Below are 25,393 nucleotides of genomic sequence, written 5' to 3'. Positions count from 1 at the left end.
GTGGGTGCGGCACTAAATCCTTTTGGGGGTCTTTCCTAAGGAACGCACCCTCTGGTTCCATTTTGAGATGGGATTTGTCTTTTAGTCCCCGTATTAGAGTGGCAGGCAGCTATCCCTTGGCCACAAAGGCGAAATCCCTGGGCTTTGTCTGTGCACCTGTGAGTCCTACTCCTATTAATATCCCAGCCCTATGAGGCCAGCAAGCTAGGGTTCCAAACTGGGGTAGCCAAAAATGCACCCCCTCCCCCATCGCATCCACATTCCAGGCCTGACAGTTATTTTTACCCACATGTATAAATGTCTCCAGCTATTCTTGATGGGAGAAGAGCAGAGGCACGAAGGGGGCAGGGTAAAGGAACTTGTTTATACGTTCAGAGGTTGCAATGGAATAGCAGTTTGCTCCTCACATAATTCTCCCAGTTTCGCAAATAATTACAGTCTGTCTTTTGTGGATCGTGGGAAGTGACAGGGTAGTCGGCACCTTTGGGTCCTGGCCCGAGTTAGAATATGCTGAAGAACTTTGGAAGCGCAACCTTTTCGAAGCCCCTCCACCTGAAATGTAATTGTCAGAGGTGAGCTGGGTCCCTGTGGCCTTAGAGCTTTCCAGGCGATCCGTCTGTCTGCCAGGCCTCTAGTCCATGCCACATCTGAGTTCTCCTCTGCTCATAGACCTGTGAGCATCGTTCTTTCCTACAGAAACTAGAAGCGTGAGTTGAAGCCGGGAGCGTGACGGTGCGTGCCTCTAATTCCAGCACTTGGGAGCCTGAGACAGGAGGAATGGCGGTTTGAGGACAGCTTCAGCAAATCAGCAAGACTCTGTTTCAGAATTTAAAATACAAATGACAGGCAATGTAGCTCAGCAGCTCATCCTTGGATTTAATGACTCCAGGACTTTGCCTCCTCTGGGTGCCCCCAGGTGTAGGAGTAAGAAGTGGCCCATACTGTGTATCTAAACTGGCACCTGCTGGAATGTGAAATTAGGTTTCTTCTAATCCTTACTTTAAATAACCACCCACTCTCGAGAGACAAATGAAATTAAGTTGCATTTCTTGATTATTTTTTCCCAAAAACTTTGAAGATTTTCTCTCCAGACTCTTCCTCACCAACATTGTATGTGGGAAGGGGGGATTTTTCCCCCCAGTTTTCTTTCCCTGCCCCAAGAGGAGTAAGCTTTAAATACTTAATGAGTTTTGAGCGAAACTTTTTAATTACTTAGTTAATGGCCCAACTTTCTGATAGATATTAAGCTTTTAAATAATGGTTCCCGAAATGATTGCTTTAGTAGATCTCCTTAAGAATTTTGAAAAACATTCTCATAAGATTTTTAGGTTGGCATTTATAATTTAGTAGTAGTTCAATAAGTTATTAGTCCAGTAGTTGCAAAAAGATGTAATTTCAAGTATATTGAATATTATATGTGTGCTTTAAAAATAAAGTATCAGAGCACACTGAATAATTTAGTCTTCTGGTTAAAGATATGGCACATTTTGTACAAAATATTGTATTTTAGATTAATTTATTCATTTTAAATTAATAAAGCCAACAATTACTGTTAAAACAATCAACCATATAGGGCTTATTTCTGCCAGAACGATAGCTGACAATCTCTTCAATCAAATAAAGAAGAAAATTAGCTGGATGGAAGGATGGTAAATTTCAAGATAATGTCCACAAGACTTTCACCTAGCTAAAGTCAAGTAGGGTGTCTCCTCCATGGCTCCAAGCCCTGTTTGCACTCTTAAACCCTGCATTTTTGAGCCATGTATTTTGGCTCCAGAGATTTTTTTTTTTTTCCTGTACTAGAGATGGGACCAAGGGACATTCTACCTCCAAGTTATACCCCCAGCCCTATTTTTTATTCTTTGGGTTTTTTTTGTTGTTGTTGTTTTTGTTTGGTGGTACTAGGGTTCCTGGAAGCCCTTCTACCTCCGGGCTACACTCCCAGACCTATTTTATATTTTTATTTAGAAACAGGGTCTCCTAAGCTAGCGTGCGCGGCTGACTTCGAACCTGCGCGATCCTCCTGTCTCTGCCTCCCAAGCACGGGGATTACAAGCGTGCGCCACCACGCCCGGCCTTTATTCTTTGTTTTGAAACAAGGACTCACTGAGTTGCAAAGGGCCTCACTAAGTAGCTGAGGCTGGATGTGAACCGTGATTCTCCTGTCTCAGCCTCTCAAATGCTGGGATTACAAGTGTGCGCCACCACGCCCAGTTTGACTCTTTAGATTTTTATACCCAGCAAAACAGACTGTGGTAGGCCAGGCGTGGTGGCGCACGCTTGTAATCCCTGCGCTTGGGAGGCAGAGACAGGAGGATCGCGCAGGTTCGAAGCCAGCCACGTGCACTGGCTTAGGAGACCCGGTGTCCAAATAAAAATGTAAAAATAGGTCTGGGAGTGTAGCCCAGAGGTAGAATGGTTTCCAGGGACCCCAGTACCACAAAAAAAAAAAAAAAAAGGACTGTGGTAAGATTCAAGAAGGATAAAAATAACACCTTCTTTAGAAAGCCCAAGAAAGGAGATTGTGATTCAGAAAGGGGGAACAATAAAGGCAGCACCAAAGGCAGACACTTGTAGGGAAGAAGGACCTAGAAGATGATTTGTTTACAGTTGTCTATACCCAAGTGCCCTGAAAAGCCTTTGCAATGTCCCCAGAATGCTCGTGCTCCAGTAGAAGGAATTTTACTTAAAAAGATATAAAGGAGACGTAGTAAAAGATTAAAAACTATTCAGTTACATTTCTTTTTTTCAAGCTATACCTTACTTATCTCATTTTAAATTACTCATCTCATTTGTTATTAAAGTATAGATAAGAAGAAACAGGTGTGGTGGCATATGTCTCTAACCCCAGTATTTCGAAGGCTGAAACAGAAAGCTCACAAGTTTAAGGCTATCCTTAGCAACTTAGCAAGACCCTGTATCGAAAATAAAAATTTGTTAAAAGGAGGATTTGAGGTAGAGCTCAAAGGTAGAATGCCTCTGGATTCAATCCTTGGTCTCTCCCCCAAAATTATATATATGGGATGGATGGATGGATGGATGGATGGATATAGATAGATGGATAGATGGATGGATGGATAGATGAATGGATGGAGCAAAAAGCGTATGTAGGATTATGCCCATGTGAATACTGCTGAGATTGTGTTCCTGGCCCGTGTGACCCCATGGGAAGGTGAGGTTCACACTGCAGTATAGGAAACTCAGATTTTGGGGGGAGGAGGAGAGCTGTTCCTGGCTTTCATGAAGACTCTGGTGCCTGAAGTTGCAGGTGCCCCCTCATGATACCATATGGGTGTGGGTGTGGCTGCTTCCAGCTGCTAGGGTTGCACCCTGGCTGCCTCCGGCGTGCTCTGTGACCTAGAAGGTTCCATAGCCTCCTGATGGCGCCTGGTCCTCGAAGAAGCTACGTACGAGCTTGTCATTTCTCATCGTCGTGTGTCCTCCCTGGAGCTGCGTGGAGCTTCTCCCCAGCAAATTTCAGCGGAGCCCGCCTGCCAGAGGTGTAATTTCAGCCAAAACACAGCCAATGGAGAAAAAATAAAATAAAAAGCCAAAAACAATCCTCCCAGCATGCCAGATATCATATAGTGTGAGGCCATTTTAACAGAACCTTTAGGCAAGGTCAGTCAGTGTCCTTGCATAAACCTGTCTGACCCTGGTTCAGACTCTTCAGTCATTAAAAGTTCAAGAATGAAACCACAGGGCTTTTACATTACCATGTGAGCCGCTTTTGCTGGCTCGTGGTATTCCACACATCCAGAGCCTCGGCCAGAGATGGACAGCTAGCCTCACGTGCCCTGAACATGTGAGGAAGAGCTCATAGCATTGGGCATGGTATGAACTCAAAGAGTAAACACGACGTGGGAGCCACGGGAGACTCGACTTCGCTCGACCCCGGGTCTAGATCACTCCCTGACACCACGCTGGTCACTGAGGATGTCTATTACTAATTATTTGGGGTTATCAAGAATTATTCTTTGGTAGCTAAGCTCAAAGAGGAAAAATAACTATAGGAGCTAGATCCTTTTTTCCTTTATACATTTAATATTAAAATTGCTTGCAGAAAACTTGATTTTAAAACTTCTCCAGAGGGGGGAAAAATGAGACACTTATCCTGAAATCAGAAATGAAGACAAAGTATAACTCTGGAAGCGCAGACTTAAACAGTGTTGCCATTAAATGAGCCCAGTGACACCATTTTATTTAAATTATCTTAGAAGTTCAGTCTCACATCAGTTTGCTTTGTAACAAGTAGAATATATGAGGATGTTTGCCTTATTTTTAGTAAATAAAGTGAACCTTATTTTTAGCAAATGTGTTCCTTTTTTAAAAAAAATGTATCCAGCAAACTTTACATTTTTCTAGCAGACTACAAGTGGTTTAAATGAGAGAATGACAGTAATACCTACTGTGTTTCTATGTTTGCATTTATTTTTTGCAAAGATACTTTTACAAGAAGCTGGATGTTCTACCTAGGAACTTTTGTGAAACTAGACAGCTTTGAAGCACAAATGAAAGCACCCAGAAGGGTGACTCATCATGGCCCTGTCCTTCCTCAGAATAGATACGAGTTGTAGACAACGACCAGTTCCCTAGGTCTGTGACCAAGCACACGTGGGCCAGAGGGAGGGACCTGGATGTGGCCTGGACTTCCTCCTACAGGGGAAACACGGGTTGTTGACGGTTACTGATCACACTGTGCGTGGGACCTCGCAGGACGTCACCCCACTGACAGAGACCCAGAAGTAGAACTTTTCAGTAGGGGTGCCAGCCCCCCTGTGTGCAGCAGCTGGCTGACCACACCTGTGCCTCAACCCCCCGCCCCCCAGCAGATCCATTCCTGAGACTTGGTCCCCGCCGGCCGTGCTAAGGTCTTCACACCTCTAATCTCTCACATGAGCCAGCCACACAGGGACTTGAGACCCAGCCTCCTTCCCTCCTCTCCACCTCGTGGCCTGGACTTCAGTGACGGGCCTTCTGCCCCCCACCCACAGGCTTCCTTGCACCTTGCAGCTCCAGCCTGATATTCCTGCTCTGTTTCATTGCTATCCCTCCAGTCTGCCCCTGGCCAACTCCAACTTGGTGACCCTGCGTGAACGTTACACCTTCCCTGAAGCCTCGGTGCCCTCGACCCTGGGTGTTCCTGCAGAATTCCGCTCGGGCCTCTGTTACGGAGCAGCTGTGGCCTGGGTGGGGCTGCCTCCTGGAGCGGTGAGGCTCTCACCACCTGGGCCCTGGAGCACTGAAAATGTGGGTTATCAGATGTGAGAAGTACGGTCCGTCCGGGTCTGGCCCCTTCTTGATGTAGACAAGAAGGTCTGAGCTCAGCAGTGCTGTGCATATGGTATATGTAGTTCCCAGAGGACTTTCCCTGCGTCTGGACCCTCAAGTTTACTGGGTGTTAAATTCTGTTATCAAATGTTTCTAAATGCAAACGTGGCACTTCCTGTGTATGGCTCGATGCCTGCTTGTAGATTTGCAGTGAGGAAAGGGCTGAGTGTCCTTGAGCTACCTCCGCCCATCCAGAGAGAGGGACCCATCAGGCACCCTTATCCCTGATGCCATAGCTGGGTGCAAGAGCAACTGAGCCCTTTGGAGGCCCCTGGGCGGCGTCTCCTCACAGCCCCATACGTACAGGCCCAGCTGGACCCTGGACCTCATTCCCCATGGCTGAGGGGGGCTACCGGCCATTGCTCCAGCCATCTCTCTGCAACTTCTGGATTTATATTCTGCGTTTCAAGAAAAGCGTCCCTTAAAATAGATGGCCTTCACAGTGGCAGAGGCAGCCAGCATGGTGCTGTTGAGCCTGCCTGCCCAGCATGGCTTTAGTGGCCCGGATGAAAGCCCTGTGCGCGTCCCGAGGTCCTGTTGACATGGAGGTCTTGTTTGTTATTATGTCTCCAAGACACCTATCTGTTCTAGTGAATGGCAGCTTTCCATTCTTCCCTCTAACAACAAAGTGAAGAGGAGCTGCCAGTGTGAGAACTATAATAAAGAAATAACCACCTGTTTGCTTTGTTTGTTTATTGTACTGGGGATTGAACCCAAGGCCCTCCTACCTCCAAACTACATCCCCAGCCCTTTTTTATATTTTTAAATTTTTATTGGTGCATTGTAAGGATACATCTTTTTTTTTTTTTTTTTTTTTTTTTTTTTTTTAGTACTGGGGATGGAACCCAGGGACATTCTACCTCTGAGCTCTACCTATTTTTATTCTTTATAAAAAGAATACCTCTACCTATTTTTATTCTTTATTTTGAAACAGGGTCTCCCTGAGTTGCAAACAGCCTCACTAGGTAGCCGAGACTGTCTGCGAACCATGGTCCTTCTGTCTCTGCCTCCCAAATGCTGGGATTAAAAATGTGAACCACCAGGCCCAGCTGTCATACATCTTAATGGGGTACAAGATGGTGGAGACATACACGTACACATCACCCAATTAGCCCTTCTCCAATTCCCACCCTATTTCCTCCTCCTCCCTTTTTTTCGTGTTTGGCTTGGTGATTGACTTTTATGTCTGTGAATGTACATCATGTACCAAGGGAATTTCCCTCTCCCCCTCCCCTCCCCCTCAGTTGGGTCGCCTTATTTGCTCATCTATAGTTTCTCCTTTGTCTAGAGTTTCACCTATGACCCATTTTCTCCCTGGCTTCCCAATATCTGATTTCAAACTATACTACAAAACCAGCCCTTTTAAAAAAGAATTAAAAAAAAAAAAGTCTTGCTACGTTGTCAAGATTCTTTGCTAAGTTTTGCTGAGGCTGGCCTCAAACCTGCGACCTTCCCATCTCACCTGCCTCCCAAGTACTAGGAATTATAGGTGTACATCACCCTGCCTGCTTAGATTTATTTTAATTAAAAAAAAAACTGCTTTCTGTCTGGTTTTGAGTGCTGATGCAGGTGGTGGAGTAGGTTTTGGTAAGAGCGCGTGCTTGCAGAGAACATTTCTTCTTGGCATTTGCTTCTTAGTGGAGCGCCAGGGGCTGTTATTTGGTTCAGGGAACCCGGATGGTGTACTTCATAGCAGTGAAGCCTCAGGCCCCGGTGGTGAGGCGGCGGCTTGTGCAGGGCGCGGTGCAGGGGGAGGCCGTGCTTGGGCTCTGAGTCTTCTGCGCCACACCACTGTTCTGTTCATTCTTCTTTTCTTTTGTCTGTGATGACAAAGCTGGTGTCCTGCTTTACTGAGGAACAAGACAGGGTCTAAAGGAGGAATTCATGGTGATATTCAGGTAACTTCCCTGACCCTAAGCTGTTCAAGGGTTGCTGTATTATTGGGGTGGTCCACTAAGGATTAAATCCAGAGTCATTCTACCTATGAGGTACACCATCCCCCCAGCCCTATTTTTTTAAATTTGGAAACAGTGTCTTGTTAGGTTGCTGAGAGCTTCACCAAGTTGCTGAGGCTGGTCTCGAACCTGTGATCCTTCTGTCTCAGCCTCCCAAGAACTAAAATGAAAGGCTCACATCACCATGCCTGGCTGGTCGCTATATTTTTAACATTTGGTTACGGCTTCTAGAAAGTTACTTGAACCATTCATTATTTAGATATTTCAGAATGTGCGCTTTTGAAGTCACGCCAAAAATCTGTCCCCCATCACGGGCAACGAAGCTGGCCTGCGCAGCCGAGTGCCTTCGAGGAGGCAGCCGGCACGGAGGCTGTGTTTAGTGGAGAACAGGAAAACGGAGGCTGTTCTTCTGGCTGCTGCACGTCATCGGCAGTTGTGATGTCCACGTGGATGTGCGCCGTCCAGCGCTATGACTGTGCTCTGTCTTAGCTCCTAGACTCTGGTTTTCTATGTAAGTTCTATATGCTTCCCTTTCATTGTCTTCAGAAACTCTGATCTGGGAAGACACCACTTAGTGTATTTTTAGGATAAAACATCAGGCTGTAGATAGTCCTAGATGTCTTTTCTTTTCAGGATCTGAGGGCTTTGACATTCCTTGCATGGTAGCACCCAAAAAGAAATTCATCTTAGACCCCAACTTAGTACATGCCTTTGCACATAGATAAAACGGATAGGAATTTCTTAAGCAGTACCTACTCATATTTTAAATGAGATGCTGATATTTTCTATTCAATTATACTTAATTAAAAAAAAATAAGGTTTGGAGCCAGGTGTGGTGGTGTATGCTTATAATCCCAGTACTTGGCAGGCTGAGACGGAAGGATTGCAGGTTCACAGCCAGGCTTAGAAACTTGGTGAAACCTCAGCTGTCCACAACTTAGTGAGACCCTGTTTCAAAAAATAAGAAATAAAATAGGGCTGGGATGTAGCTCAGAGGTAGAATGCCCCTGGGTTTAATCCCCAGTGCTACAAGAAAGGGGGAATCAGGGGCTGGGGATGTAGCCCAGTAGTAGAATCTTGCCTAGCATGCATGAGGCTGGGTTTCACCCCCATGACTCAGGAGAAACGCTTCTTAATTGGTGGGATTTCAACTCCCAGCAAAAAAACACTGCCGTAAGCTAAATGTGGTGGCACAAGCCTGCAATCCCAGAACTTTGGAGGCTGAGACAGGAAGATGTCATTGATCAAGACGAGCCTCAGCAATGAGCCTCAAAATGAAAAATAGATTGGGGTATAGCTCAGAGGTAGAAAGGTCCTGAGTTTAATCTTTAGTACAGGAGGAGGGGGAGGAGGAGGAGGAGGAGGAGGAGGAGGAAGAGGAAGAAGAAGAAGAAGAATGGAAAAATGGCTATGCTTCATAGCTGCAGGTTTACTGCAGGGTTATTCCCCCTGCCCCCAAAGTTGCTGATCCTTTCTGGTGTGCTTTGCCTAGCCAGCCTTATGGCCCCAGGTAACCTTGGGTGCCCTTCCTGGCACCTGGTACTTTTCTCCCTGCATAGTACCTGTCCCTACCTCAGCTCTGATGGTAAATTCACACTGCTCCTGGCCTTGCCATTACCTCCTCCTCTATCTGGGAAAAAAACAGGACAATGACTCATGGGTGTGTAGAAGGATTTGATCTCAGCCTTCAAGTACAACTCCAGTCTATGCATCAAGAGACCCTGTGGTCCTTTGGATGGGTGTACTCTTTGAGAAATGAAGTCTGTGTGTATGTGAGGCCAGTTGAGCCCAGCTTCCACTTCAGGGCCCGTAACTCTGACCCGTGTATACCTAGACTGCCTGGGAAGGAGCCGGGGATGCAGGAAGATTCACTGGAGCTCTGGTACCAGTTCCCAGGCTCAGGCCCCGTGGCGCTCGCCCGTAGCCACCGCCTACCTCTGCAGGAACATGGTGTACCCTGCCTCCTTCCTTCTTATTTAAAAGGGAGCCCTTGTTCTCAAAAGAGGTGAAGGGCTGTCCTCAAGGCAGTTGACTAGTATTTAGTGAACAAGTTCCAAGAGAAACAATCCGGATTCATGTGTTTACTTCACTTTCCAATAATGGAATATGGATTTTTGTTTTCCCCTTACATGGCGCGTCTCAGGGGCTCCCACGTACATTGTCATTATGTGGGGAAAATATTTGATACCTTGAAAAATGGAGCCTGTATAATTGTGTTACGAACCTGCCTGTTTTCACCCCAGAGAACAGTAGGATAGGTAATAGGAACTGAAATTCACAGCATTTTATCACTTAATAATAGCCACGAGAAATGCCATTATTCGCTCTATGAGTGGAAGTTAATTTAGTTTTTGTACCGTCTCCTAGTTAACACGATGCTCAGTGGAAATACATTCAGATGCAGATTACTAAAAGTTGAGTTGGCTAATGTGGTTTTGTAACACTGATACAAAATAAACTGTACGGTGGCAGGGATAGCCTCAGAAGGCTCTGGGGGCTTTGATTGCTGTCTCCGGGGTGCTGGCAGGGTCCTTCAGTGGTCAGCCGCTGACTGTGAACCATCACGTGGGCCTGTCATCCCCTCCCACACCTCTTCCTCTGTGTTATGTTAAATACATTTGTAAAAAAAAAAAAAGTATTTTGTGTCTTTAACCTAAATACTTTGTTATCTGAACTTTCTCTAGTTCAGCAACAATGGGGATATTTTGAAACTTAGATATTTCAGCCTAATGCATCTTCCATTGATGGGTAGAATGTTGGTTTCAGCCCATTCACTTTGAACTCACGCTATTTTGAACTCAGTCCCCATTTTATTTTTAAAAAAATAATGGTTTGCCCACCTCTCTTGACCAATAAAAGCCTCCTGCTTCCTTCCTCTGGGGCTGTGTTAGAAATTGTTGTTTCAGTGTGACAAGGAAACTTGACGAGGTGGGAGGGGTTCCCAGACTCAGCAGCCCTTGGGGAATCGAACAAATTGTTTCGTGTGAGGGAAGGAGCAGGTGGTGTAGGAGGTGTTAAAGATGACACACCCGTGATCCCCCAAATGGCATCAGCCCCCTATCATCAGCACCCTCCTCGACCCACCACTAGCAGCCAGCATCCAAGGGGAAGCCCAGCGTAGGCCCATGCCTGGCTTCCCTGCCACACACTGAGATCCACTGGGAATCGCCTGTCTAGGTAGGAGTGTGGCCACTCACATGCCCCTCGGTTTGCCCCTCTAGAAAATAGGCAGGGTAACCATGCCTGCCTCCTATGAGCACGAGCTGTGACCTCAACACAGCCCACATTGGTGGGCACTGTGGAGGGATGCTGTCGTAGCCATCAGTGTCGGGCTCCTGTCGTTTGGTGTCGGGGCAGAGCCAAACTCTTTCTATCATTGAGAATGCAAACAGCTCCCTAGCAAAACACGGCACAGAGACGATCTTTTGCTTGACTGCACTTAGGTTCGTGATTCATGAGTAGCTTTTTAGGTATCAGGCTATGACCCAGAGCTTGATGATACTGGCTTCTGATAACCTCATCCCATGTCCATGTCTTCCTCCTTCACCTAATAGAAGTGGTAGGAGGAAGAGGAAGACAGGGGAGTGGCCGTCCTAGTCGGCTCACATCAGGTAGACACTCAATTTATGGCCAATATGCAACAAATTCCCACTTCGTGTGTGTGTGTGTGTGTGTGTGTGTGTGTGTGTGTGTGTGTGTGTGTTTGTGTGTGTTTGCTATTTGTAGTACTGGGGATAGAACCCAGGGCATTCTACCTCCAAACTATACCCCCAGCTCTATATTTTGCTCTTTGTTTTGTTTTGCTTTGCTTTGTTTTTGGTACTGGGGGTGGAACCCAGGAACATTCTACCTCCAAGCTACACCCTCAGCCCTATTTTTGATTCTTGATTTTGAAACCGGGTCTCACTGAGTTGCGGAGGGCCTCACTAAGTAGCTGAGGCTGTCTGCAAGCTGTTATCCTCCTGTCTCAGCCTCCCAAATGCTGGGATGACAAGCGTGCACCACCATGCCCGGCTTTACTCTTTATTTTGAAAAAGGATCTCACTAAGTTGCGGAGTAGAGCGCTTCACTAAGTAGCTTGAACCTGTGATCCTCCTGTCTCAGCCTCCCAAGTACTGGGATTACAAGCGTGCTCCACCATGCCCGCTCCGCTTCCTTTTGGATGGTGGCGTAGTTGACTGACATTTACACCAGCTTTCAGATGAGATGATAATCACGCCAGCCCACTGGCGGACAAACCCGCACGCCCCCTAACTCGCTGTGTGACTGTCCTCGGGGTGAGTCACTGCGGTGGGGAGAGGCCTGGGAGCCAGGCAGCAAAGCTGTCGTTATTTTCCAGGCCCTCTGCTGACTGCTGCTCTTGGTTAAGCATGCAGAGCTCCCCGGCACCCCCTTCTAGCCTTCTGCCAGATGATCCACCTCCGCAGAGGGTTGGTGCAGAGAGAGCTGAGAAAGGAAGAGAAGCAAGCGAGTCTCCTCACGAGATCCAGAGCTCTCGCGTCCTCTGTGCGCACTGTGACTCTTCGCAGTTCTTCCTGCATCACTTAGAGGGGACAGATGGCGTCCCGGTTCATCGGTTTTTTGTTTTTTTTTTTTTTAAACCTATCTACAAAGAAATTCCTAAGCCTGGAGCAAATCATTTCAATAAATGGTATTCCTATTTATCTGCTACTTTTCTAAATGAAAGAAGAGAAAGGTATTTTTAAAAATACATTTGAAAAGTAATTTCTGTAAATTAGAATATTTCTCAGTTAACCAATAAAATGAAAATAAGGGCCCAGGACTCGGAGAGAGGCATCCTAGACTCTCATTGGCTCCCTCTCAACTAGCTGCGGGTTAGGTTTGATCCCAGCTTTTATGCCACTGAAGCGAGGTGGAAGCAGATGTGTGTTTCTGTAGGAGGGTGACAGAAGTCGTGTTCCCACTTGCTGTCCAGGTCATCTGAACACGAGAGGCCATGCTGTTAGCACTGTAACCACAGGACATGGCGTGCACACAGCCTGATGGACAGTCCTGTGGTCCAGGCCAGGGACCCCAGAGCCTTCCCCGGTAACGTCAGAGTCAGTAAGGGGGCCAGTGAGCGTCTCCTAAAGAATAGCACCTGGGTCCCAGCCAAGTCAGGGGTCCGTGGAGAGAGGGCAGAGCACAGCAGGGTAAAGCCTGCAGCTCCTCATTCCTGAACTCAGATACCAAGCAGTGTCATTATTGGATTGAAGAGGCTTCTGTATCTTATGATCTGAAGTTCATAAGAGGTATTCATAACTGAGCTATGCATTCTTTTTCCAGGCTTTCAGCTCTCAGGAAGCTCTCGGGTGTAGAGCGCGTGATAAATACTTGTTAAAATATCCCCTATATTTGTGTACTCTCTTCATTTTAAATTGTGCCCAGCTCTTCCCACAAACCCTTGCCCGTATTACGTGTCTCTTTCCTGACAGACCACACACTCGCAATCCCAAGAGATGATTCCCTGACGTTCTGTTTGGTGTTGGGTGCTAATCAGAATCTCAAAGACAGCTCGAGACCAGCTGCATGAGCCTCTTCAGCTCCTGCATCTCCTGTGACAAATCTTGGTCCTCTGCCTTCGACCGTCCCCACTGCAGTCAGCGCCAGGCCCTGGACTTCTAGCTCTTTTTGTCATGAAACACTGATTTTTAAGGACCGGCACTCAGTGAAACAGATGGCAGTATTAATTCTTCGCTCTCTTCTTTACAGACACGGGACGACTTCCTGGGTCAAGTGGACGTGCCCCTTAGTCACCTACCGGTAAGGACAGTTACACATGCTGTGTTGCATGCTCTGGGCAGGGGTTGTTCGGCTTGTTAGTCGTTTCCAGCTAGTATGCTTGCAGAGCGACATGCCCTTGCACCCTAGAGAGCCACAGAGAAGACTACGTGCGGGGCAGAAAGAACCTGTTAGAAAGTGTCCTCTCCAGGGGATACCAGTGGAGGCTGCCTTAGTTCTAAACATCTGTATATCTGAATCACCTGAGCATCAGCCCCCTCTTCTTTCAGCTCTTTGGCTCTTCCATCTCCTGAGCCAAGTCCCTCTTCTTGTCACATGGTGTCCTTGTTCACAGATCCATCCTTTGGGCCCCGTCTGAGGTTCATTCCCTTGAGTAGAAGGACACCTGCTCTGTCTACGCGAGTGTTTCCTCGATGTGGGTTGATAGGCTTCCTCAGGCAGCATGAAGCCCGAAAGGAAGACACTTCTTCCTGAATGCACTCGTCCCCTGGAACTGCTTCCTAGCTTCAAAACGTGGAAGGAACCAGCCAGCCCAGGGCTGCTGCAGAACTCCACTCTGCTCAGAGGAGCGACGGCTCTGGCGCTGTCCACTGTCACGGGAATAGATAGGGTGCAGGGACAGACCAGGAGGCCTGGGTTGGGGGAGGTAGGGCATCTCATATTCCAGCTTCAGTTTTCCAGAATGTCCCACCTCTCCTCCTGGCCATCCCCTGAGCAGTACAAAGAGACCTAAGTATTAGCTATGAGGAGAGAATCGAATATTTCTGCCATACAAGGACATTGTGTTTTACAAATGCTTTTGTCTGAGCACATAACACACACGGTCTATAAACTATGGTGACTTAAACCACCCAGCGCACCCTCCTGCTGCATGGAAGCTGTGGCTTTTCCCCCTAGGACTGTGTCTTCCCAAGGAAGCTTGGAGGGTGCTGTGAAGTAACTTGATAGCAAGCAATTCGCTCTTACTCGCTCCCGGCAGCTATTAAGGAAGAAAGGCTCTACGTAGTTTCCCTTCCAAAGGACTGGAAATGAAAGTGATGGCACTGAAATACTTTTGTTTATACATAAAAAATTGAAGTCCAAGGTGGCTCAGAAAGAAGTATGTGTGTGTGCCGTGTGGGGCTTCTCCATAAGACTGATTTCTTGTGTGTGTGTGTGTGTGTGTGTGTGTGTGTGTGTGTGTGTGTGTGTGTGTGTGTTGTACATTATAGTCTCACATCATAATGTAAATCATGTTGACAACCACATACATGCACACACTCTTGGTGCCCATGAGACTGATTTTTAAGCCATCAAAAACCTGCTTATTCTTTTTGGGTCACACTAAGAAGATATGAATGTCTCTGCATTTGCTGGAGACTCTGCATGCATTTCTATACCAATAAGACTTCTGTTTAGATTCAGGTCAAAGTTGTTATCCTCCTTGGTTTTAGACAGTGTTGGTTGGTTGGTTGGTTGGTTGGCTAGTTCTTTGGTGGATATCCCCAACCACTCTTTTCTCTAAGGTAAAAACCGCATCTTGACTAAGAGAAGTTAGATTTATTTAATACTCACTAAGAGGCATTAAGTGAAATATACCTTGAGTTGTCTATTGGCGATAGGTTGTGTTTTTCTTGTTTTATTTTTATTTATATGTGTAACATATTGAAAATGGTATACATTCAGACTGTGCTTGGTGCCCTCTCCCCCCAACCCCAGATCCCCTTCCCACCTCCCAATAATGAGTGTCCAGGGTAACCATGCTACATTCATACTGGTCATATGGTGGGTCATATGGTGGGTCTATTCCCAGTTTTCTAAGGAATCTCCACACTAATCTCCATAGCAGCTGAACTAGTTTGTACTCCCATGAACAGTGTAAAAGAGTTCCTCTTACCCCACATACTCACCAGCATTTGTTGTTGTTTGATTTCTTTATGCTTGCCACTCTGATTGGGGTTAGATGGAATCTCAGCATAGTTTTGATTTGCATCTCCCTGATGGCTAAAGATGTAGAACATCTTTCCATGTATCTATTGGCCATTCGTATCTCTTCTTTTGTGAAGTGTCTATTCAGTTCAGTTGCCCATTTCTTGATTGGGTTATTGTTTTGCTAGTATAGAGTCTTTTAAGCTCTTTGTATATTCTGAATATTAGCCCTCTATCTGAGTGGTGGCTGGGAAAGATCTTCTCCCATTCTGTGGGCTTTCTCTTTAGGGTCTTGGTGGTTTTCTTTGATGAGAAGAAAGTTTTTAGTTTGATGATATCCCACTTGTTAATTCTTGTTTTAATTTCCTGCTCTTTGGAGGTCTTGTTAAGAAAGTTACTGCCTGTGCCTATATGTTGGAGTGTTGAGCCTATGCCCTCCTCTAATAACTTCACATTCTCTGTTCTAATTTCTAAGTCTTTGATCCATCTTGAGTTTATTCCTGTGCATGGTGAGAGGTAAAGATTTAGTTAGTTCCATCTTTCTACAAATGGATAGCCAGTTCTCCCAGCACTATTTGTTGAAAAGGCTGTCTTTTCTCCAGTGTATGAGTTTGGGCCCTTTGTCAAAGATTAATTGACTATAGGTGTGTGGATTTGTTTCTGTATCTTCTATTCTTTTCCACTGGTCAGTATGCCTGTTGTTGTGCCAATACCATGCTGTTTTTACTACTATTGCTCTATAGTATAATTTGAAGTCTGGGATTGTGATGCCTCCTGCATGGTTCTTGTTGCTGAGAATTGCTTTGGCTATTCTGGGTCTTTTCTTTCTCCATATAAAATTCATGACTGGTTTTTCTAGGTCTATGAAGAATGTCACTGATATTTTAATGCGAATTGCATTGAATCTATAGATCACTTTGGGTAGAATGGCCATTTTGATTGTATTTATTCTGCCTATTCATGAGCAAGGGAGATCTTTCCATCTTCCAAGTTCTTCTTCAATTTCTTTCTTTGATGTTTTATAATTTTCTTTGTAAAGGTCTTTTACATCTTTGGTTGAGTTTATTCCTAGGTATTTTGTTGGTTTTGAGGTTATAGTGAATGGAATTGTTTTCTTTATTTCTTTCATTGTGGATTCATTGTTGGCATAAAGAAAAGCCACTGATTTCTGTAGGTTGATTTTGTATTCTGCATCTTTGCTGAGTTGGTTCATCAGCTCCTGTAGTCTTTTGGTTGAGTTCTTTGGGTCTTCCAGATAAAGGACCATGTCATCTGCAAATAAGGATAGTTTTAATTCCTCTCTTCCTATTTGAATTCCTTTGGTTTCCTTCTCTTGTCTTATTGCTCTTAGTGGCAAGAGTCTAGGTTTTAAAAGGTTGGGTGTTGCTTCCAGAGAACAGAATGTTCCTTATCAAAAGTTCATTAAAGGAATATAGTTTACCTTGGATTTTGACCAGAGGCACCCATGAGCTTCCAAAGAAGAAAATGCTGCTGAGTCTCAGAGCTGCAATGGAAACCTACAGATTTAATATTTACCAGAATCATCAAATTTTAAATGAAAAGACAATAGGAAAGCAAAAAAAAAAAAAAAGTACCAATTGGCCAGGTGTGGTGGCACACACCTATAATTCAAGTAGTTGAGAGGTTAAGACAAGAGAATCATAGGTTCAAGACCAGCCTCTACAACTTTTTTATTTGTGAAAAATAAAAAGGAGCTGAGCATGATGGTACATGCCTGTCATCCCAGTACTTGAACACTAAGACAGGAGGATCACAGGTTTAAGGCCAGCCTCAGCAATAGTAAGACCCTTAGCAACTTAGTGAGACTGTTTCAAACTTTAAAAAAAAAATAGCTGGGCGTGGTGGCACATGCTTGTAATCCCTGCACTTGCAAGGCAGAGACAGGAGGATCGCACAGGTTCGAAACCAGCCGCGTTGGCTTAAGAGACCCTGTTTCCAAACTAAAAAGTATAAAATAGGTCTGGGAGTGTAGCCCGGAAGTAGAAGGGTTTCCAGGAACCCCAGTACCACCAAAAAAAAAAATAGAGCTGGGATTGTAACTCAGAGGTAGAATACCTCTGGGCTCAATCCCCAGAAACACATAATACACACACGCGCATGTACACACACAGTGTCAGTTGTCTCATTAGTAGTGATAGAGGCTTTGGAGAGTGGGACATGGTGGTGGAGTTGCCCTGGCCAGCCCCTGATCAAGGGTTAAGGAATTTGATTAGGTGAATGGCTATAGTGAGATAAGGCCCTGTTATCTGCTAGAGAATTAATTTCTTCAGCCAACGTTTCTGGATAGACAAGACTGTATTCTTCAAGGATGGCTCCGTGAAGCCATGGGCCGCCACTACTGCAGCCACACATGTGGCTCATTTGAAATGTGGCTGTGCTCGAGGGGCTGAGTATAGAATTCAACCTCATTTTAATTGAGATTTTTAACTTAAGAAGCCACAGATGGCATGTGGCTACCACATTGGAAAACACTTATGAAAAATCAGACCAGAGTTTCCCAACTTAAGTAAAGGTATCTGAGTCTGGATCGTCCTTCTTCCTCGGATAAGAGTTCTGCATATTAGAGGCAGTGTGTGTGGGAGCGTTCTCCAATCTATCAGTGTTCCTTGGTGGGTTTTCATTCTTTTTCCCTCACCTGAAGCTGTTTCTCTCTAATTCTTAATCTAACATATTAAGAATATTTCATTTAGATAAGAAAAGGCTTCGGATTTTGGATCATAAAAAGGAAAAGGAAGAGAGTCAATTTTTGTTATTTTCCAAATTTGTATTAGCAAAGTAACTGCTCCTTCATACAAAATATTCCATTGATAGTTGCTTATCTATTTTTAGGCATCGGAAACAAAAAATGAGGCACTATCTTATCTCTAAGATATTATAAACATTATTTGTTTGTTTGTTTGTTTATTTGTTTTTGCAGAACTGGGGGTATTGAACCCAAGGAGATCCTACCTCTGAGCTACACCCGCAACACTAGTTTTTATTTTTATTTTTGAAACAGGACCTCACTAAATAGTTGAGGCCAACCACAAACCTGAGATCCTCCTGTCTCGGCCGCTCTAGTACTGGGATTACAAGTGTGTGCCACTTAAACCTTTATTCTTAAACAAAACAAAAAGCCTTGTCCTGCCTTGCTTCTGTCTGCAGATATTGCTCAATATGGATGAAGCTCTTTAAGCCAGGACCTCGCTGGCAAGAGTCAAGGCAGCAGAGGTGGACTCACTGCAAATGTTCGTGATCATTAGGAAATTGCTTTTGCTTTATATGTTTCGCATGCACATGATTTTTTTTAAAAAAGAATTATTATAGACTATATAACTGATGTTATTAGAGAACTTTTCCCTACTGAAATTCAAGAAGCCTCCTGCCACTACAGTTGCAACGGCTATTGGTGTGTGAGCTATAAAACCTCACTTTCAAAGCCAGGTGTGATGGCGCACGCTTGTCATCCCAGCATTCGAGAGGCTGAGACAGGAGGATCGAGGTTCGCAGACAGCCTGAGCTATTTAATGAGGCCCTCTGCTACTCAGTGAGACCCTGTTTCAAAATAAAGAATAAAAAATAGGGCAGGAGGTGTAACTCAGAGGTAGATTGCCCCTGGATTTCATCTCCAGAACCGCAAAAAAGTGAATAAATAAAAAAAAATTAAACCTCACTTTCAGAATCTTGAGCTGGGCTCTGCTAACTGTCCACATTTGAAGACATAAATCCTCTGGCCCCAGGATATTTCCCATGTAGACTGAAGGGTCGTTGCAGCCCCCTCGGGCTCACTGAGCACACCTAGGTGGCTGCAGGCACCAATACTTCAGCATCATGGAGCTGGCCCGTGCGTTTCTCCACAGCCTTTGCCAAAAGTTGGGCACCTGGATTAGTCAGGTGCCCTCCTGGTCCCTGTGGGCCACAGGTGCACGTTGGTCCTCAGCCAGGAGACAAGGAGAGGCAGCTAGGCTGGATTGGTGACGCAGGAGGTTGTCAGAGCCCATGCTCTGTATAGTAGAGAGACCCTTTCTGAGTTGTTTTGTTGTTGTTGTTGTTGTTGTTGTTGTTGTTGTTGTTGTTGTTTTGTGGTACTAGGGATGGAAGTGAGGTCCTTTGCAACTCAGTGAGACCCAGTTTCTACCTGAGATTTTAGCTTTAGAGGCCAGGAAAGCAAATGGCGGTTTTGAGCATGAATGGGAGGAAGGAAAAATGAGAGAGACAGTCAACTTCTTTTCCAAACCCTCTGACCATGAATTCCTCAGTACTTCACCCTTACCCAGTGCTTCCAGGTGAAAGGAAATAATTTTAGAATTATGATTCGTTTTCACGAATTATGATTCGTGGCTGCAAGATTCAGTCCTCTCCAGTTTTATTCATGGGGAAAATTAATAGGAAATAGACCTCACGTTGTCTAGAATGGAAGGGACCTTTGCTTCTTCTGCATCTATTCCAGATTGACGGCTTGCCTTTAATATATCCATTCTATTTATTTCACTTTGAGTGGAGGAGTTCAGGAAAGGAGGGACTAGAGCAAGCATGCAGGGTTAGTAGGCTGACCTTTTATGCAGGTCAGAGAATTATAGAAACCAAAACACATGCTTTCAGAAGTCTCCAAAGGTCAGGCTTCAAGGACAGGCATCGAGATGTCAAGCTAAATTACTGACTTCTGTCTGAGAGATGGGTCAGTTGCCAGGGTAACCAAATGAGTGTTCCTTTGTGGGCCTCTGTTTTCCTGTAAAACGAAGGCGCTTGCATACACGACACCAAGTTTCCATCCAGCTCTGTGATAGAACACCAGAGCTGGGCCAGCGTTCCCGAAGCAGAGGCATCTGTGGTCCTGATGACACGCACGTTACCTAGGAGATGCCGGCAGCAGCGTGCAGAGGGGATGGGAGGGAGGCTGTGGCTGAGGAAGGTCCTGTTGCTCTACCAGCCTGCTGCCAGGGCTGCAGTTAAATGTGGTTCCTCTTGTTTTCTCCTACCCGGGGCGCACCAGGAGCAAACTTAGCTGTAACTGCATGTGATTGTTGATGGTCTTAAACTTCCTCTTTCACATTAATTTGCTAAATTCCCTGCATCGTTGCCTAAAAAGTTCATGGAGTATTTGATTACTTGTAGCTGCTAATTATGTGGGGATAAAAATAACTCTAAAACACGTATTAACAGTATAATGAGATCCAGGCAGGCATTTGCCTATTGTACTTCTGAGCTTTTCATTCTTCTTCCTTGGGCGGTTGTGTCCCCTCTGCCCATAGAGCCCCCAGAACTCCCACCTCTGCCCAGCCACAAAATCTCTGTATGTGTGGGGCAGAGACAGCTATTTTTAAAATGTTCGCATCTCCCATCTGAGTCGAGCGCAGCTTAGGGCAGCCATGGCTAACTTCTGAATCTAGCCTTCTGAGAGGGAAGCATTTTCAGAGCAATACCCTGGCTCTTCTTCGATGTCCTAACTGCACTTGAAGGTTTTAACCGCAGTGATCACCGGTCTCTTACCCTTTTGTGCTGCACCTGGTGGCAGGAAGATGGCTCCTTCTCATGTATGCAGATGTCTGGTTCATGGAGCTTGGAGGGATCTTAATGGCATGTATTGAGACCCGGGTGTATTTTCCAGGTGGGGAGACCTCAGCCCAGAGAGGGAGGTAACTTGTCCAGCAATTGGCAGGTTGGTGGTCGTGCTGGGCCCGCCCCTGGGCTCCAAGCTTCACTGTGTGCCTAGCCGTAGCCCAGGGCTTGGGGGACAGGAGCAGCTGAGGCAGGAGAATTTCTAGGGGTTGCAGCCAGTTTTCGAATCTGGGGGCCCATCCAGGCCCTCCCCCTTTTATTTGCCTGCAAAATTATTTATCTTGCTGTGTGTTGTAGAGACTGCCCTTCTGTTAAAGCAGCTGTTTTCTCTGAGATGACGGTGCTGTATATCCCAAAGATTTTCTTCTGAATTCCCATCAGTGTTTTGCGATGGCTTCCCACCAGGACAACCTCTGTGTCACCCTGGGGTCTCCACATGGCTTTTCTCCAGGGAACATGACTGGGCTGGCACTGGGATAAATGCCAGAATCTTATAGTTATCTATAAGGTGATCCTTTTGTTCAGGCTAGAGAATCCCCATGAAGGGGATTTTCATTCTTTGTGCCCTGCCTTTCATTGTTGGGCACTGGATTTGTATTGCCCATGGTACATGACCGTGTAGAGCTGGCCAGTGATGCTGGCCCAGTGTTTTACATGCACCAAGAAACCTCATGAGGGAATGTAGACCACCTCAACCCTCTAAGGTCCAGTCACAGAGGAGGGCACCCGAGCACAGAGAGGTGAGGATATCTCCCTGGGCCACGCAGCTCATAAAAACAGTCCAAGAGCCAAAATCGCAGAATCAAAGAAGCCACTAATTCAGACCCAGTTCAAGATGGAAAGGCCGGCAAACTCTTGGGAGAAATGATCGTTAGGATCCAGTTCAAAGAGCCAGAGGCTAATATCTCAGATGAGAGCAGATGTGCTTTCTTCAGGAGGAACCGTATGTGCTTTCACACTGCTCTCTCTTTCTCTCCAGGCCCTGTGCTTATCAGAACTGAGCTGCCCACATTCAGGGCAGGCCTTCCCCTTCACCCCACCATTACATAAACCCATCAGCTCATCAACACACCCAAAGTCACGTCATCATCTCAGGTGTTTCATTATCCAGTCAAAATAATCCAGACTGACTAACCATCACACTCCCAAGTCAGAATGGACCCTTTCCCCTCTCCCACCCCCAAGTCTCGCAGCATGTCACCTGTACATGTCGGCCTTGGAGCCCAGTGAGTTATTGACGTGACGGCCCCTTCCATGTAGCTGTAACCCAAGGGCAGGCACTGTGTTGTATCCACCGATCTTTCACGTGGCATTGTTCAAAAATTATGTGTCGGTTGAATAAATAAAAAAGGAAGAAGCCGGGCGTGGTGGCACATACTTGTAATCCCAGCATTTTGGAGGCTGAGACCAGAGGATCACGGTTTGCAGACAGCCTCAGCTACTTAGGCCCTCTGCAACTTAGTGAGACCCTGTCTCAAAATAAAGAATAAAAAAATTGGGCAGGGGGTGTAGCTCAGAGGTCAAATGCCTCTGGGTTCCATCCCTAGACCTGCAAAAAAAAAAAAAAAAAAAAAAAGGAAGGAAGGAATACCAGCAAAAGTATTACTGATAGCTAAATGTTCCATTATAAGTGATGGATAGTTGCAGACTTTTAGAAAATATTGCTAAATGTCTAAGTTTGATTTACTGCCTTAGGGAGAACAGTCCAGAGCAGATAATTGACTTTTCAGGACCTCTGTAGTTTCTATAAATGAAAGGAATTTGCCAGCTACCTGTATGTGTGCCCACTTAGTGCCAAGCAACATTGTTGGCACCAGCAGTACAGTGGTGAGCACACTCAGGTCTCAGGGGCTTATACTCTAGAAGTGACGGATGAGGAACTAGGAGAATAAAGGAATTTCACGTATTGATAAGGGGAGAGTAAGAGAGACGCTTTGACAGGGAGTGATAATCATAGGCTCGTGGGGACAGCTTAGGATGGGACTGTAAGGGCGAGATGGCCAAGTGAAGACCTGCAGCCATGTGGACTGAGCTGCCCGTGGCTGGCTGTGCAGGAGGAGTAGATGATTTGCACACGAGAGATGAGGCCAGGATGGTTGAAGTATAAGGAGTGGCCCTGAAGACTGGTTCACAGCAAGGTTCATATAATTAAAGGCCAGTGCATGGACCTAGTTGGTCACAGGAAAGAATTTTCATTATGAGAGGAGCAGGAATGACTTCCATTGGGAAGTCAAAGCAAGGAATGACAAGCTAATAACATTTAAAATAAAAGTTTCTACATACCCACACACACACACACACCGCATATAATAAATCATTGGTGTGTCTCTCCTGCCACAAAAATAAACAGTTCAAATTGCATGAAATTGAAGGGATCTAGATATCTGAAGTTTTATAACATGTTGTAGTTAAAAAATAATAGTAGTTATTTTTTGTTAGGCCAGCCAACTTTGCATGCTTGCATGTACACACACATATACACGCGGGATACCAATTTCTTTTAAAACAAATGCATATTCCAGCCGTGCTCATAGCTGTATGCAGTGAGCTCAAGGACCGGTGGGTAGTGTTTCCTAGACAATCTCTGTGCAGGAGATCACCTGTCCATTCTTTTAGGCTATTGACATGATATCTTAGTGCAAGAAATAAAGTTGCCTTCAAAGACTAGGACTCCTGTGCTCTGTTAGCCCCAGTGCTTGGGTTTCTTGAGTCACAGGGAGAACAAAGCACCAGTGACCATTAGTTCTCCCAAGCTAATCAGCTCCCTGGGCTTGAGGCCGCACCCCGCAGTTAGAAATTACACTTGGCAGTGGCAGCTATAATTTTGTCATTTGTCGATGGCCGGGGTTGGCTCCTGCTACCCGCTGTGGATAGTGACATCTAGTGGATCTTAAGTAGACAAAGTCTTGTGGCTTATCAGATATTTAATGGATCATCTCATGCCAGTTGGAAACACCGACCCTTTTTCCATCATTGCCACGTTCTAAACTCTAAAATGTATTCTCTGTAACCCATTCGATGTACCTAAAATAGGAGCCAGGATTGGTGGCACCCGCTTGTAATCCCAGCATTTGGGAGACTGAGACAGGAGGATCGCATTTCGAGGACAGCCTCAGCTACTTAGTGAGGCCCTTTGCAACTCAGTGAGACCCTGTTTCAAAATAAAGAATAAAAAACGGGGCTGGAGTTGTAGCTCGGAGGTAGAATGCTCCTGGGTTCCACCCCAGTACCGCAAAAATAAAATAAAAAATAGGAAATTGTCACTGTGGGAATCTAATTTACTTTTTCTTCCCATAGACAGAAGATCCAACCATGGAGCGACCCTATACGTTTAAGGACTTTCTCCTCCGTCCAAGAAGGTGAGCTTGGGGTGAGCTGTGGGGATGCCTGTCCAGCACGCTTCCTGTATGGGTTTCTCTGTGGACAGTTTCATCAGTCACTGAAAACAAGAAGGGCGTAAGCAAAGTCACCTCGTTTATCATCGATGCTTCTCCCTTCATACAGTCATAAATCGCGAGTCAAGGGATTTTTGCGGTTGAAAATGGCCTACATGCCAAAAAACGGAGGCCAAGATGAAGAAAACAGCGAGCAGAGGGACGACATGGAGGTAGGAGGCTCTCGGGGGGCTTGGGCCTGTTTTCTTGGCTAAGTTCCAACTCCTGTCCCGCTCTGAGCTTTATCGTTGAAGGAATGGCGGCACGCTTGTAATCCCAGTTGAGTCAGGAGGATCACAGATTTGCAGCCAGCCTCAGGTACTTAGTGAGGCCCTTTGCAACTTAGTGAGACCTTGTTTCAAAATAAAGAATAAAAAAATAGGGCTGGGCGTGTAGCTCAGAGGTAGAATGCCCCTGGGTTCCATCCCTAGTACCAATGAAGGAAGGAAGGGAGGAAAGGAAAGGAAAGGAAAGGAAAGGAAAGGAAAGGGAAGGAAGAAAGGGAAGGAAGGGAGGAAAGGAAATAGGGCTTGGAGTACTTTGGAGGTAGAATGCCCCTGGATTCAATCTCAACACACACACAAAAATAGGTATATAATAAATATATATTTATACTGTAATTACATTATAAATTATACAATTTTATAATTATTTAAATAGAATTATATCATAATTTATAATATAATTATATTATACATATATAATTTTATAAAAACATATAGTTTTATGAAATATATTGTGTGTATTTTATACAATTTTTTTTTTTTTTTGGTGGTACTGGGGTTCCTGGAAGCCCTTCTTCCTCCGGGCTACACTCCCAGACCTATTTTATATTTTTGAAACAGGGTCTCTTAGGCCAGCACGGCTGGCTTCGAACCTGCGCGATCCTCCTGTCTCCGCCTCCCAAGCGCGGGGATTACAAGCGTGCGCCACCACACCCGGCCTGTATTTTATACAATTTTATCTTATAAAATTATATATTTTATAAGATATGTATTTAATAAAATTATTTCTTTAATTTTCACTATATATATATATATATATATATATATATATATATATATATATATGCAAACATTTACCTATGTCCCTGAATCTACCTTTAACTGTCTACCAGGGTACATCTTTTAGTTAAAAGGATGAACTTTATATTTCATGCCATGACACTAATCACTGGAGAGACCGCTGTTCAGGTGGACAGCGTCTTTTCTCCAGAGTCCCCAGTGTCCTGTTGAAATTCTCCCCACACTCATGAGGCTGCTGCTGCTGCTGCTGTGGATTTTCAGCTCCATGTAGGTTCCTTCTTAGGAATTGAAATTGCTGCCGGGCGTGGTGGCGCACGCTTGTAATCCAGCATTCGGGAGGCTGAGACCTGGAGGGTCGCAGTTCGCGGACAGCCTCAGCTACTTAGTGAGGCCCTCTGCAACTCAGTGAGACCCGGTTTCAAAATAAAGAATAAAAAAT

At 45.3% G+C, this 25,393-nt stretch overlaps 1 protein-coding gene across 4 annotated transcripts in view; it reads left to right on the top strand.

Moving 5' to 3' along the window:
* The window catches only part of NEDD4L (NEDD4 like E3 ubiquitin protein ligase), a gene marked incomplete at both ends in the record, with an annotated part of 377,821 nt that overhangs the window by 275,723 nt on the left and 76,705 nt on the right, over positions 1-25,393 (top strand). For 3 of the 4 annotated variants that reach the window (XM_080714805.1, XM_080714804.1, XM_080714803.1), the window contains 3 exons: positions 12,999-13,049; positions 23,793-23,854; positions 24,000-24,102. In XM_080714805.1, the coding sequence (XP_080570931.1) occupies positions 12,999-13,049; positions 23,793-23,854; positions 24,000-24,102 (216 nt within the window). Of the gene's footprint in view, positions 1-12,998; positions 13,050-23,792; positions 23,855-23,999; positions 24,103-25,393 lie in introns of those variants that run through there. The other variant, XM_080714806.1, reaches the window with a different exon arrangement.

The sequence above is a fragment of the Muscardinus avellanarius genome (assembly GCF_963383645.1).
Source record: "Muscardinus avellanarius genome assembly, chromosome: 17".
Lineage (NCBI taxonomy): Eukaryota > Metazoa > Chordata > Mammalia > Rodentia > Gliridae > Muscardinus > Muscardinus avellanarius.
The sequence above is the reverse complement of the archived record's forward strand: the minus strand, read 5'-3'. Positions and strand labels throughout refer to the sequence as shown.